Source organism: Rana temporaria, chromosome 10 (genome assembly GCF_905171775.1).
Source record: "Rana temporaria chromosome 10, aRanTem1.1, whole genome shotgun sequence".
NCBI lineage: Eukaryota > Metazoa > Chordata > Amphibia > Anura > Ranidae > Rana > Rana temporaria.
The window spans coordinates 68792977-68807602 of record NC_053498.1 but is presented as its reverse complement, the minus strand read 5'-3'; the positions used below and the strand labels follow the sequence as shown (position 1 = coordinate 68807602).

The window sequence follows — 14626 nt, the reverse complement described above, 5'->3', positions numbered from 1 at the left end:
AGATGAGGCTTCTTTCGAGCGCTTTACATGCGCTTTTTTTAACGCTAAGACCCCTTTCACACTGGGGCGTTTTTCAGGCGCTTTAGTGTGAAAGCACTCAGGCTTTCACGTAGGGATTGCAGATGCAGCTTCTGTCAGGCGCTTTACAGTTGCTATAGCGCTAAAAATAGCTCCTGAATATCGCCTGTAAAGAGCCTCTCCTCTCAGTCCAATGTGCAAGCCCGAGGGTTAAAAGCACCCTGCTAGCGGCCGAAAAGCACTGCAAAAAATACAAATAGCGGCGCTTTACCGCCGACTCCTACAACGTCTCGTTGTGAAAGTAGCCAAAGACTCCCAGGATGTTTCTAGCACGTTGGTAAGTGAGGCCTACTTGGTACTGCTCACCTCCACTTTCACAGGAGTGAGCTCTTTTTCTGATTCAAACACCCTCACATACTTTTTTTCTCCCCTGATGTAGTAGCTCTGAGCTCAGCATTTTAGAGCTCACTACTGTGATGGTAGAGGTGAGCAATAATGACTAGGCCTCATTTAGCAACATTCTGGGAGTATTCCAGTCAGGCTTTATGATGTCTGTAAATGGCCTAGACCTATAGCAAGGAGGTATTCAACTTTAGTCAGAGCTGCCCAGTTTGTTTTTATGTACAGATGCCCCTTATCCGCATAGGCAGTTTTTTGGTACATTTTACATGACTGGATTGCTACTTACTTAACACATGCATTTATTAATTAATTTCCTTTAGTAAATTGACTTTAACACAGTTTTTTTTGTGGTATATACTAAGCATTTGAGGTAAATACCACATAAAGGGATAGTGATTTGACATTTTCGGTATCAGATGTGATATTTGGGAAAAATGTGTCACGTGACCAAAATACTGCATACAATATGCTTTAGTGAATTAGGACCAATGTGTTTGAGAGCCTTTTTACAATGAATGTCACCACAATGCCCATAGAGAAGGGGCATTGCCATGTATTGCTGAGATACGTGTTATGCTTTTTGCTCCCATTGATGCAATGCACATACATCAACGGGCCCTCAGTGTAACTGCCGCTGTTGCTGGGCAGCTTTGCCCATTACAGTTGATAACTGATCATTCAGAACTGAAAGAACTGTCAGGCTGAACAGGTAATAAAACTATACTCTAAGGGGGGCTCTGAAAAAACAAACACTGCTGTGTTAATGTTGGTGTCATATTTTTATTTCTGCCTATGGGTACATTACATTTATGTGCATTGCATTAGGGCAGCCTATTCATTCATCGGCTGCCAATTCACCACAAGAAACATAACATCATACATTAGCCTTTTACTATGATGCAGTACACCACAGTGCAAAGATAGTTCACATCTGTGCTTTGTAGTGTATTGAAATGCACTTGGGTTGAGGTGCACTGGTATATTGGGGAGCCACTCAAAATAAATAAAATAAAATGGGACCCCCTCCTCCACATGGATCATGCACAAAACCATGTTACTTATTTGTGTGAGATTATGAATATCTGTGAGCCAGGAGAGAAAGGTTAGTGCACCAAATCTCTGTACACAATATTTTACATTCAGGCTGGGTTCACACCTATGTGAATTGGATGCGGATTTCCCCCCATTCAATTCACATTACGCCCTGGTTCACACTGGTGCGATTTGACATGCGATTTGACATTTGCTGGCAATTGCTGGCAAATGGCACCATCCTAATCGGCGCAAAGCCGCATCTGCGGCGCAGCACCGATTTCAAAAAGTCGTTTCTGTACTACTTTTTGTGATTTCAGCACAGATGTCTCTGAAATCGTGGCCAAAATCGTGACTGACAAGCGGGAGTGAAATTGTGAGAGGGCTAAAGGAGAGTGTGACCAGCTCTCAATGGAGCCAGTTTACACAGGTGCGGGGCAGCCGCAGTCCTTATGGAGAAGGGTCCTGTGCGTCTTTGGCTCTAAATTAGGTGCTTATTCAGGCAGAAATACAGGCCCGATTCACGCCTGAATTGATGAACAGGGTTGCACCGGACCCCTGCGATGAGGCACGGTCGCAGCAAGTGTGAACCCAGCCTAATGGCCCATACACACGATCCGAATATCGGAAGAAAACTGTCGTCCAAGGAAGAATCGTAGGATTTTCGGATTGTGTGTACACTACTATCGAGAGCCGATCACGACAGTTCATCTGATATTATTCGATCGGACAAGCACGAAAATGTTCCTTGTACAATACCAGATTGTACGATTTTCATTTAGTCAGTATAGTTGTCATCCGAAAATACAATACAAATACATTACAACATATGACATCACTTCCAATTTCCGCCCATGCTTCTTAAAGCAATATTTTCTTGTCATTTTTTCAAATGACAATTTTTTAGTTTTTTTTTTGCATTTAAAGCGGTTCTCCACCCTAAAGTGAAGTCCCGCTTATCGGAACCCTCCCCATCTCCGGTGTCACATTTGACACCTTTCAGGGGGAGGGGGGTGCAGATACCTGTCTAAAGACAGGTATTTGCACCCACTTCCGGCCCGGCATTCACGGGCAAAAGACGGGCATTGCGTCACATCCCGTCGCCCCCCGTTGTGTGCTGGAAACACTCGGCTCCCAGCACACAGCGGGAGCCAATCGGCGGGCGCGGCGCGACTCGCGCATGCGCCATAGGGAACCGGGCAGTGAACAGGTAAGTGTCCTTATATTAAAAGTCAGCAGCTGCAGTATTTGTAGCTGCTGGCTTTTAATATATTTTTGGGGTGGAACATCCGCTTTAAGTCTAAATATGAGATCTGAGGTATTTTTTACCCCAGATCTCATATTTAAGAGGACCTGTCATGCTTTTTTCTATTACAAGGGATGTTTACATTCCTTGTTATAGGAATAAAAGTGATCAGTTTTTTATTTTATTTTTTTAGTGTAAAAATTAATAAAATAAATAAAAATAAATAAGAAAACAAAATTTTTTTTTTTAAAGCGCCCCGTCCTGATGAGCTTGCGCGCAGAAGCGAACGCATATGTGAGTAGCGCCGCATATGAAAACAGTGTTCAAACCACACAAGTGAGGTATCACCGCGATCGTTAAAAAAGTGCTCTTGTAAGACGGCTGTGCAAATACAGTTTGACAAAAAGTATTGCAATGACCGCCATTTTATTCTCTAGGGTTATAGAAAAAAATATATATAATGTTTGGGGGTTTTAAGTAATTTTCTAGCAAAAAAAACAGTTTAGTCTTGTAAACGCCAAATCTGAAAAACAGCCAAGGTCCTTAAGTGGTTAAGTATGGTTTACCGTTTACACAAATCGCATGTCAAATGGCCGCCTATTTCCGGCAATGGCACCAGCTTAATCAGTGTGATGCCTGCATGCTTCCCAAAAGTAGTTCCTGCACTACTTTTGGTGACTTTGAGGGCGATTTGAATAGACATCAGTGCATGAATCCACACAGATGTCTGTCAAATCGCCCCCGACTGAAATACCGGTTTGAAATCATGAGTTCAGCTAAAATCGCACAATTTCAAACCGGCTCTCAGTGTGACTGTCGGCTAATTCATCCCAAAGGTGTTTTATCAGGTTGAGGTCAGGATTCTGTGCAGGCCAGTCAAGTTCCCCCACTCCAAACTCGCTCATCCACTTCTTTATGAATCTTGCTTTGAGCACTGGTACGCAGTCATGTTGAAAGAGGAAGGGGCCATCCTCAAGCTGTTCCCACAAAGTTGGGAGCATGAAATTGTCCAAAATGTCTTGGTATGCTGACGCCTTAAGAGTTCCCTTCACTGGAACTAAGGGGTCAAGCCCAACCCCTGAAAAACAACCTCACACCATAATCCCCTCTCCACCAAATGATTTGGACCAGTGAAAAAAAGCAAGGTCTATAAACACATGGATGAGCGAGTTTGGGGTGGAGAAACTTGATTGGCCTGCACCTCAACCCGATTATCCTTGGGATGAATTAGGGTGGAGATTGCGAGTCGTGCCTTCTCATCCAACATCAGTGTCTGACCTCACAATTGTGCTTCTGGAAGAATGGTCAAACATTCTCATAGACACATTCCTAAACCTTGTGGACAGCCTTCCCAAAAGAGTTGAAGCAGTTATAGCTGCAAAGGGTGGGTCAACTCAATATTGAATGAATGAAAAACGTATAAAGCGCGGCGCATGCGAACTGAATCGCTTCTGGGCGCTACGGACTAAGACTGGGATGCAAATAAACACTTGTCGCCCACACACCTTCAAATGATGGAGGGACGGTGCGGCTCTAGTTCTGAGTGGACGTCATATGGCAGTGCACCCAAGCAGCCGTGCCTGTGGGGGCACGCAGCGCGCCGATCCCAGCCGCGCAGTGTTTCTAGGACACGGCGCAACCCCAATCTCTGTAAAGAGCCACTGTAATCATGCCGGCCACATGTAAACAAGAAAGTGCCGGTAATCATCGCTCCTTGCCACACACTGACAGAATGTGTGGCGAGGAGAGCTGATCAGCGGCATCTCCTCGCAGGGGAGCAGGGGAGCAGGGGACAGTGAGAGATGTAATCAGGGCACTGATGATCAGTGTCCTGATTACATTAGAGTGCCACCAGTGCCAGCAATCAGTGCCCATTAGTGAAGCCAGTCAGTGTTGGCTTTCAGTGCCCCTTATCAATGCTGTCCATCAGTGCCACCCATCAGTACAGCCTATCCATGCCAGTCAGTGCCACCTATCAGTACCCACCAGTGCCACCCATCAGTGCTGCCTATCAGTGCCACCTATCAGTGCCCATACGTGCAGAATATTAGTGCCTCATCAGTGCCACCTAATCAATGCCCATAAGTGCCGCCTCATCAGTGCCCATCAGTGCAGCCTCATCAACGCACATCAGTGATTACTTAGGCCCCTTTCACACTGAGGAGTTTTTCAGGCGGTACGGAGCTAAAAATAGCGCTTAAATACCGCCTGAAAAACTCCTGCCCAGCCTTCTCAATGTGAAAGCCAGAGGGGTTTCACAATGAGGCGATGCGCTGGCAGGAGATAAAAAAATCTCCTGCAAGCAGCATCTTTGGAGCGGTGAGAGGAGTGGTATGTGTACTGCTCCTTCACCGCTCCTTCCCATTTAAAACAATGGCAAACATCGGTAATACCGCCCGCCATGCGCCTCTGCAGAGGCGCATGGCGGGCGGTATTAACCCTTTATCGGCCGCTAGCGGGGGTTAATACAGCACCGCTAGCGGCCGAATCCTGCGGCAATTCCGACGGTATAGCGCCGCTATTTTTAGCGGCGCTATACCGCCACCGCGCCTCCCGCCCCAGTGTGAAAGGGGCCTTATTTACAAAATATACTGACAGAAACTAAGAAAAAAAAACTCTTCAAAATTTCCGGTCTTTTATTTTTTTTGTAAAAAATAAAAATCCGAGCAGTGATTAAATACCACCAAAAGAAATCTCTATTTGTGTGAAGAAAATGATAAAAATTCCACATGGTTACAGTGTAGCATGACTGCGCAATTGTCATTCAAAGTGTGACAGCGCTGAAAGCTGAAAAATGGCCTGGGCAGGAAGGGGGTGAAAGAGCCCTGTACTGTAGGTAACTGGTTAATGTTCAAGTGTGTGTAATGGAGGGCATCCCAATACTTTTGGTAGTATAGTGTATATCTCCACTTCATGCCTGTTTTTACCCTAAAAACCCCACAGCTGTGCCCAGCTGCCTTTTCAGCTTGGGGCACGTGATAAATCCACAGCCATCTCCTTGGCAGCAAGTGTAAATGAGCCCTTATGGAGCTTTCTAATGCCAGCCACAGTATAACATCTTTCATGAGATTTTTTTTTTTTTAGTGCTGCAGGGTTACAGAATCTCCATATTAGAGTGTCAGCTTGGGCACGAGTCTGAACCCACCTGAGCTAACCCATCAGGAGACTATCAAAGCTGGCAGCCAGTCATAGGTGATGGAGGTATTCCCTGCCCTGCAGCCACTGTACAAGGTATGTGTATGCATGCGGCTGTGGGGAGGGGTCGGTGAATGCCTCCCCTGCCTGTGATTGGCTGACAGCTTTGACAGCTTCCTGGTGGGACTAAACCCAAGCTCATCCCTGTTCCTATTCTTGTACTAAAAATCAGTCCCTCCTTATTTTACATGTTTGTAAACTGCATTGCTCTATGAGTGGAGGGTGTACTTGGAAACCGGAGAAGTAAAAAAAAAAAAAAAAAGATTAAAATGATTATGTGCAAGCTAATAAATCTAACATATAGATGTAAAATATTGCACTTCAATAACAAGGCAAGCAATTTGCAATTGCATCACTAGCTCTACTATCTACATTAAATGCATAGAACATTATACGGATCCTAGTGCTTTACAGATACAGGAAGACAACAGACAAGCTTTGCTTTGGTTCTCTAGTCTGGAATTCTGTTGAGTTAATTAACTAATATCATGTGTATCAGGGACACCTGCATTAGGCTGAGTCCAAGTCCCAGCCTATTTAAACCCCGGCCAGAGTGTAAGAGTACAAGCTTGATTTCAGGTGAGCAGGAGGTGTGGGTTGGTCATGGAACTATAGTAGTCTTAGTCAAATTACTGGCTTTTTTTTGTTGTTTGGGGGGGGGGGGGGGAGAAGAAAATAAATATGTTTTTTGCATAAGCTGCCCCCAGTATAATGGTGGTAAATTGTGTGGTTGTGTACCCCAAATCACATGATATAGTGTAGGTAAATGTCCTGTTAAGGGGATGTTGGAAGTGTAATTAGTATTTAAATGTAATATGTTGCCAGCAACCAAGAGCAGATAGCTTTATTCTGTTGTGCTCCTAACCTTGACTGAAATTTTCATACTGGTTTCTGTAGGTGATACCTGGAACAGCCAGTGTTGTACCCCCTTTTTTTTTTTTTTAATTTTTTTTTTTTTTTTGTTCATACAACACTAAATTTTGTAGGGGGTAAACCAGTCTTTTATCGTTCCCTTGCATAATGGGTTTAGTTTTGATTCCCCCATGGATTTTGTTTTCTTAAGATTATTCCAACATCCTGTGCCACAATAAGACTGTCCTACCATGAAAGAAGAAATTGCTGCCACAGTAGTCTTTATCACAATGCTTGTGAAGAAGCACAGGAAGCTGAGCAAGCAGAAAATTGAACAATTTGCAGCTAAACTGACCACCGTACTATTTGCAAGATATAGATCTCATTGGTATGTAGAAAATCCAACCAAAGGACAAGCTTTTCGGTAAGTTGTGCACGATCTTTCAGTTAGACGTTAAAAATATACACCATTGCAGGCTTCCATGAACTTCATTGACTATGATGAATTTGCAGATATTTTGCCAAGAACAGCCAGTCCTTGATTGCATTTCCATGGGTTGGAAGTCCTGGGACCTGCCCCCTAGCTTTAGTGTTGATGCTTTGTGTGTAACTACCTGGGACCTGAGAAATTTTCATTTGAAAAGGGAATCGCTGTTCTGTCCCCCCTAAACTCTTAAGGCCCAGTTCACACTAGTGCAATGCCAGACATTGCATGTGATTTGCACCGCATTGCTATTCATATCACATGCAATGGCTGTGCGATGCAATTTCAGTCATGCAAACAATGTCTGAAATCGCACCAAAATGGTGCTGGACTTTTTTTTTTTGTCTGCCCTGTAATCGTATCGCATGGGTGTTAACACCTATGCGATCAGATTCCTGCGCCATTTCAGTTTTCACTGATCTAACCAATCCTGGGGGTGTCGTTAACTTTACATTGAGATCTGTGAACCACGGTGCGATGCGGGAACCCACACTGGATTCGCAGGGTTCTCACATCGCACTAGTGTGAACCAGCACTCGATGTAAATGTAAATGTCATGATCTCGCAGACGGGCTCATCACCCTCTTACTGATGCCTGAATGTCTATGGTCTCCAGTGGCGTTTTGTAGGCCTTGACCACTAGGACCCTGGGTCTTTCTGGCATATAAAATAAAAGCATAAGGCTGCTTTCACATTGAGGCGTGCAGCCGCGGTGACGGTTTAGCCATGCTATTTGTAGCGCAGCTATACCGTCGTATTTACCGCGATATTCGGGCGCTAGTGATGAGGTTTTAACCCCCTCTAGCGGCCGTTGCGGGCGGTATTACCGCGCTTTCCCATTGATTTCAATGGGAAGGCACGGTATAGGAGCAGTGAACACACTGCTCCTGTACCACGGTAAAGATGCGGCTAGCAGGACTTTTGGAGCGCTCCTGCTAGCGCACCGCTTCAATGTGAAAGCCTTCGGGCTTTCACATTGAACACTACAGGGCAGGTTTTTTCATGCGGTATAGCAGGATTATTTTTAGCGCTGTACCGCATGAAAAACGCCTCAATGTGAAAGGGGCCTAAGATTAGATGCAGTTAACAAAAAATTAGAAGTCTGTTCTTTTAACTGGTTTGATCTAGATCTTATGAGCAGTATAACACTTAACTTTTTTTCTCTCCCCAAGATGCATAAGAATAAACAAGTGTCAGAGTGTTGACTCTGTTTTGGCACAAGCATGTGCAGAAAGCAATGTAGATTATGACGATCTTGGACTGCCGGCGGAAATGACTATCTGGGTGGATCCATTTGAGGTTTGCTGCCGGTAGGTGTTGCGTCTGTTCCTTTTAGTCAATTGTCACTTACTAGCTTGAAACCATCCATACAATCAAACTAGGCATGGACACCATTTGTTAAGGCATTGCAACTGCTAACAACTTGCTGGGTTTAGCCCCTTCATGACTAGGGAATTTTTTTTTGCTATTCAGCACTGCTACTTTAACTGGTAATTGCTCAGTGATGCAACACTGCACACAATTTTTTTTTTTTTTTTTGATTTTTAAATTCCGCAGGGTTTGTGGTGGGGTGTGTATGTGTAATAAATAAATATATATATATATATATATATATATATATATATATATTATATTCATTCCCCTAAATTTTAGACGTGCCTCTGCACAAACCTTTTTTTCATAACTTTTCGCCAAAATATACTCTGCTATTTCTTTGGTAAATACCCAACCAAACCACCCCTTTTCTAAAGTAGACTGTGTAGTTTATGCTAATAGTGGTCATCACTGTTCTAAGCAATCGTTTTTGCTGTCATGAATGGCTTTCATAAATCACAGCTTACTTAAGCCCCGGATCATTTGGCTGGCCAAAGACCAGAGAACTTTTGCGATTCGCCACTGCATCACTCTAACTGACAATTGCGTGGTCGTGCGACATGGCTCCAAAACAAAATTGACTTTTATTTTCCACAAATGGAGCTTTCTATTGGTGGTATTTGATCACCTCTGTGGTTTTATTTGTTTGCGCTATAAACAAATAGTGACCATTTTGAAGAAAAAGCTATTTTTATTTACTTTTTTATAATATCCCCCCCCAAATCTAAAACTATTTTTTCCTCAGTTTATGTCGCTACGTATTCTACATATTTTATAGCGTCTACAAAATAGGTGATAGAGTTTTTTTTTTTTTTTTTTTTTTTTATTTATTTTACTGCAACATGTCAGATTCTTTTGGTGCCATTTTGGGCCCATTCGCATTTATACAGCGATCAGTGCTATAAAAATGCACTGGTTAGTGTATACATGTGAAGGAGTTAACCACTAGGGGGCTAAGAAGGGGTTAAAAGTGTCCTAGGGAGTGATTACAAGTGACATGTCGCTGCACCCGTTGAGAGGGAGCAGACTATCGGTGACATGTCACTAGGCAGATGCTGTGTTAACACTAGCATCTCCCCATTCTTCAACTCTGTGACCAATCATGGGACACCGGCGGACATTGAGTGCGCGGTCACGGAGCTTGTGGCAGGCGCGCACAGTGGCAAATTCAAACTGACATAAATATACGTTGGCTTCCATTCATGACAACATTGGTCATAGAGCTCACATGATACACTGGCTGCTCATGGCTTTTGGCATCTGGCTGTCCAGACACAGCAGTCATGGGATCATGCTTCTAGGAGCACCAGTGTGCATACCAGTACTTTACTGGTGGCAGCTATAGGCACTGCAAAGTACTGTGAGCAGGTTAAATTAAACTGCGTTAACTGAGCTTAAATGAGGTGATGCAATGATCACTTTAACGAGTTCCATGAACCTTCTTTTTTAAAGCCGAACTCAACTGATCGGAGCACTAAACTGAAACTATTTAAAAGGTCACTAAAGGGATTTTTTTTTTTGTTAGCTAAATAGCTTCCTTTACCTTACTGCAGTCCTGGTTTCATGTCCTCATTGCTCGTTTTTGCTCTGATGTTGCTGTAAAAACTGCTCTGGACACTTCCTGGTTGTTTGACTCCGTATGAAAAAGTCATGGGAGAGTTTAGTTTTGTTTTCCTAGCCATGACTCTCTATGCTATGGCACTGTCCAGCACAGAGGCATAAAATAACAGGCAAAGACTAAACTACTTTCAGTTTCATTTTTGCATCTAAAAAGGGAAAATTATATGATTGATTTTTATCTATTTTTAATCGTTTTTAAAAGGAATCAGTTAACTATTATGTCTCTATACCCTGTAAACAGTAATTTTGGCAAAAAATGTTTTTTCCTTTTAATTGTTTTAATATTCAAAGCAAACTTGTTCATCCCTTCGTCTCCTCTTTGCTTTATTTAACAAACTCACTGACCACAAACCTAACATTTCTAGCTTGGCCATCTTGAGTAAGAGCAGTTTATGTAGCATTTACTTCCTGGGATCCATCTGCCCCTAGCTCAGGCACGCAAAGCCCAGCCCCCTTCCTCCAGACAAAGGGGGGATGCCCATGAAGACTTCTGGGATGTACAACTTGATTTTGGCCTATCCAGGAAGCAACCTGAAATGTAAACATGTCGCTATACATTTTTAATGCTTTATATACTAAAGTTAGCCTAATGCCGCGTACACACGATTGGACTTTTCATCTGAAATTCCAATCATGTGTGGGCCCCATCAGACTTTTTTCCAACAGTGTTTAGAAATGTAACTTTTTTTTTTTCCAATTGGTCCCCCCCTCCCAAAATCGGGAATTCTTATCGTCTGTGTGCAACTCCAACGGAGAAAAAACCCACACGTGCTTAGAATCAAGTTGATGGATCCTCTGGAAGCATTGAACTTAATTTTTCTCGGCTCGTTGTAGTGTTTTTTTTTTTTTTTTTTTTTTTTTTTTTTTTTTTACGTCGCCACATTTTGGACGGTTGGAATTTAGTCTGACAGTGTGTATGACTTGCCTGTAGGTACAGTGAAAAGCGAAACATTGATGTCACTGGAGTATGCTGCTGTCCACTGACTGCATTCACATTGTTGTGACCCTGGAAGCGGTGACAGCATACTGCTAGAGGGCTTTGCTTTAGGGCTAGTCTGCAGTCCATGCTAGCACATTATGACTTGCACCATCCAGGGGCCTGTGTGTTTTTACTTTATTACTGCTTTAAAGACCATGAAGGTTGAACAGTAGTGCTCAATGTTTGGGGTGCACCATAAAACATTGTATTCATGATGACTTTAAGAAAGTGTAAACTTATTCTTACTAGTATGACTGTAGTGCAATCTTGCCCCTTCAGGGGGGAACTGGGTTATGTGCAGGCATAGGCTCTTTGAGTAAGTGTTTTGATATTCAATGTATGGGTTTATTTTCCCTTCTCCCTCCTATGTCATGAGTCTAGTTGTATAAAATAATGCATCCCTCTTCTTCCAGGTATGGAGAGAAAAATAACCCTTTTACAATTGCCAGTTTTGTGGGGAAAAGTGACTTCAATGTGTCTAAACGGATTAGCACAGCTGTTATGAAAGCCACTTCAGATTACCATTCTGGTACATCTTCTGATGAGGAGACCACTATTAAAGAGCCAAAGACTATTCCTACAGTAAGCAATCCCAACAGCATCTACCAGGTATGTAGTTTGTGTGTATATATGTGCTGAGTATGCCTAGTTTCTTTGATTATGCTTTTGAATTTAAACATGCTGCTGGATTGTATCTGCTAGTTGGGGCCATGAACAGTACCTGTGTGAGGCTCTATCCAGACCTGAGCTTGGGAAGGTTTTAGACCATTTACACCTTCATGCCTTCTATTTGTAAATGTCTGTCTTCTAGGACTAAAAAATGGCAACTTGACATGCATGGCATAACCGTGTGCCTTTCCCTTGCCTGTCCTATGATGTATAAATGTTTATTTTTCTAGGGCATGTCTGTAGCCTTAAAGCGGTGGTTCCCCCTAAAACAAATTTCTAACAATACATTCGTAAGACCCGTTACACTGCGGGTAGGCTGGCTTTTGTTTTGTTTTTTTAGTACATACCTCGATATCGGCGTTTCGTCCCTTGGCGGTGGGCGTTCCTAGTTGATTGACGTTCCTCCGGGCAAATACTGCGCGTCACGACTTTCCGACAGAAGCCGAACGTCATTGCGCAGGCGCCGTATAGAGTCTGCTCTATACGGCGCCTGCGCAGCGACGTTCGGCTTCTTTCGGAAAGTCGTGACGTCACGTATGTGCCCGTCGGAGGAACATCAATCAACTAGGAACGCCCACCGCCAAGGGACGAAACGCCGATATCGAGGTATGTACTAAAAAAACAAAACAAAAGCCAGCCTACCCGCAGTGTAACGGGTCTTACGAATGTATTGTTAGAAATTTGTTTTAAGGGGGAACCACCCCTTTAAGGTCAACATTCTTTCTTAGCTCTTTAAGCAAGAGAACTGGGCAACTAAATGGTACCCTGCCCGTATGGACCTCTCCATTTACTGGGCCATAGTGGGAGGGTCACTGTTCTAGGCCATTGCATGAACTTGCTAAATATTGAACCTGTTGGTCTTCAAGGAATGTCAAAATCCTAAAATTGAGTAGAAGAAACGGGAAGTAGATATACAGAACTCCACTGGGTTATCTAAATTTGTTAGGGCATTGAAAAATCTGGTTCAGTTGGCAACTAGCTTTTGGACATGGTTCTTTACATTACTGAATATGCTTGCTTATGATTTGGAACTGGTTTCACAACTTCTGTCTTGCTTATTTAACATGATCTTTGCTTTGCAGTGTACAGACTTCAAATCTCTACAGTCTTGGTCTCAGTTTCCTCGTAGAAAGAACTATCAAAATGATGGATACCATCAGCAGCAATCTACATCCTCCTATTTTCCACACAGCTATCCCCCACAAAACAAACACTACAAGTACCCCAGGCAGTCTGCAGTAGTCTCAGCTCCTCGCATTGACCGTTACCACTGGGTAAACAAGACACTGACACAAAGAAAATTGCTATAAAAAAAAATCTGCTTGTCTTTTTAAAGTTTTATGAAAAAATGTTATTTATAATTTTATTTGTATGTATGTGGCTACAACTCTAATACGCTGACATTTGTCTTTTAAAAAAATGAATAAATTAACCTCTGACTTTTTACTTTTGTGTGGAATAACTTTTTTACTCAAGTCGTCTTCCAGGACGTCACCTTGAGTGTAGACTGGCTCCACCTGACAGGAAACACAATCGGAGGTTTAAACACCCCGCCCCTCCCCGTGCACCTCAGTTCATGATTGTGTTTCCCCCAGCAAAACGTTTTATTTTCAGCTAAAAACCTGGGGCTGGTGGTCCCCCTCCCGGGTACTGAACAGTGGGTCCTTATTCCCACCCCCTCCTTCACCTATCTCACTATGTTGTCTTCTGGTGTTTTCCCTTACAGGGGAAGAGGTTGCTGCCCTGGGGGAAGCTTCTAGCATGCCAGCAAAACACACTTCTAAAGCTAAAAGATGTGGTAATTGTAGCATTAAGCTGGCTGCAGACTACTCCAAGCCCTTTTGTGCTAAATGCATCCAAAAGCTAACAGGGAAGGAAACTTCTCTAATCATGAAGGAGTTTCTGACTATCCAGTCTCAAATGCTTTCCACGCGAAGGGAATTTAAGGACACCTTAAAGAACAGGGAACCTGATCTCCTGGCAGCTGGCCCCTCCTCACAGGAGAGCTCATCCATCCCGGGACCACAGGTTGTGAGGGCTAGGGACCTTCTTCTCTCAGACTCCGAGGCTCAGGAAGAAGGTCTAGTTGATAGCCAGACCAAGGATAAGGATGAAGACGCCAGGTCAGGCAAATACATTTTTCCCCTCCCGTCTTTCAGGACAGCCCACAATTGAGAGATACTCCTCCTCTTCCTCTAGGAAACACTGCGCCAGCCCATAAATTTCTTACTTCCCCTGCCAGACCTCAGTATTTGTGTTTCCTCCGGTGGGGAGACACTGTGCATGGGAACCTAGGCCAATTCAGGCAGGGGACTGAGGCCATTTTTTTTTCTTACCTTAAGAAAGCAGAGGCTTTCAGGTGAATCTTCAGGCCCACCATTAGCCACCCCATCCACGCCGAGCACGGCTGCTGGTTGCGGGGGACCCCTATCGCGTCTACAGGGGTGCAGCGAGGGAGACATCGAGGCTCACCCTGTTACTACAGGCCGCAATTTTTTTTGAACCGAGCGGGTTGGACGGCGGGTGACATCATTTCCGGCGTAGAGCGGATGTCTCCCCTTTGAACCACGACTTCCGGTTCCGGGTCACGGTGCTGATAGGAGGTCCGGGCGGACGCTGGAGGGAGTCAGATCTCGCACAGGCGAAGAGAAGCTCTTCAGCAAGCAGCCACCTGCGGTCATGTCGGCAGCATCTCCAGAGCCAGCCCTGACAACTGACGCTACCTCCAGCGAGCCTAAGGTTAAGAGTACCCTGG

The 14626-nt window shown here is 43.9% G+C and overlaps 1 protein-coding gene across 1 annotated transcript; it reads left to right on the top strand.

Annotated features, from left to right (window-relative positions):
• Nucleotides 1-6920: 6920 nt before the first annotated feature.
• On the top strand, nucleotides 6921-13317 carry BTG4 (BTG anti-proliferation factor 4). The gene is made up of 4 exons (XM_040325391.1): nucleotides 6921-7169; nucleotides 8402-8539; nucleotides 11616-11811; nucleotides 12954-13317. The coding sequence occupies exons 1-4, from the start codon at nucleotides 6997-6999 to the stop codon at nucleotides 13179-13181; spliced, it is 735 nt and encodes a 244-aa protein (XP_040181325.1). The 5' UTR covers nucleotides 6921-6996; the 3' UTR covers nucleotides 13182-13317.
• The last annotated feature ends 1309 nt before the right edge of the window (nucleotides 13318-14626 follow it).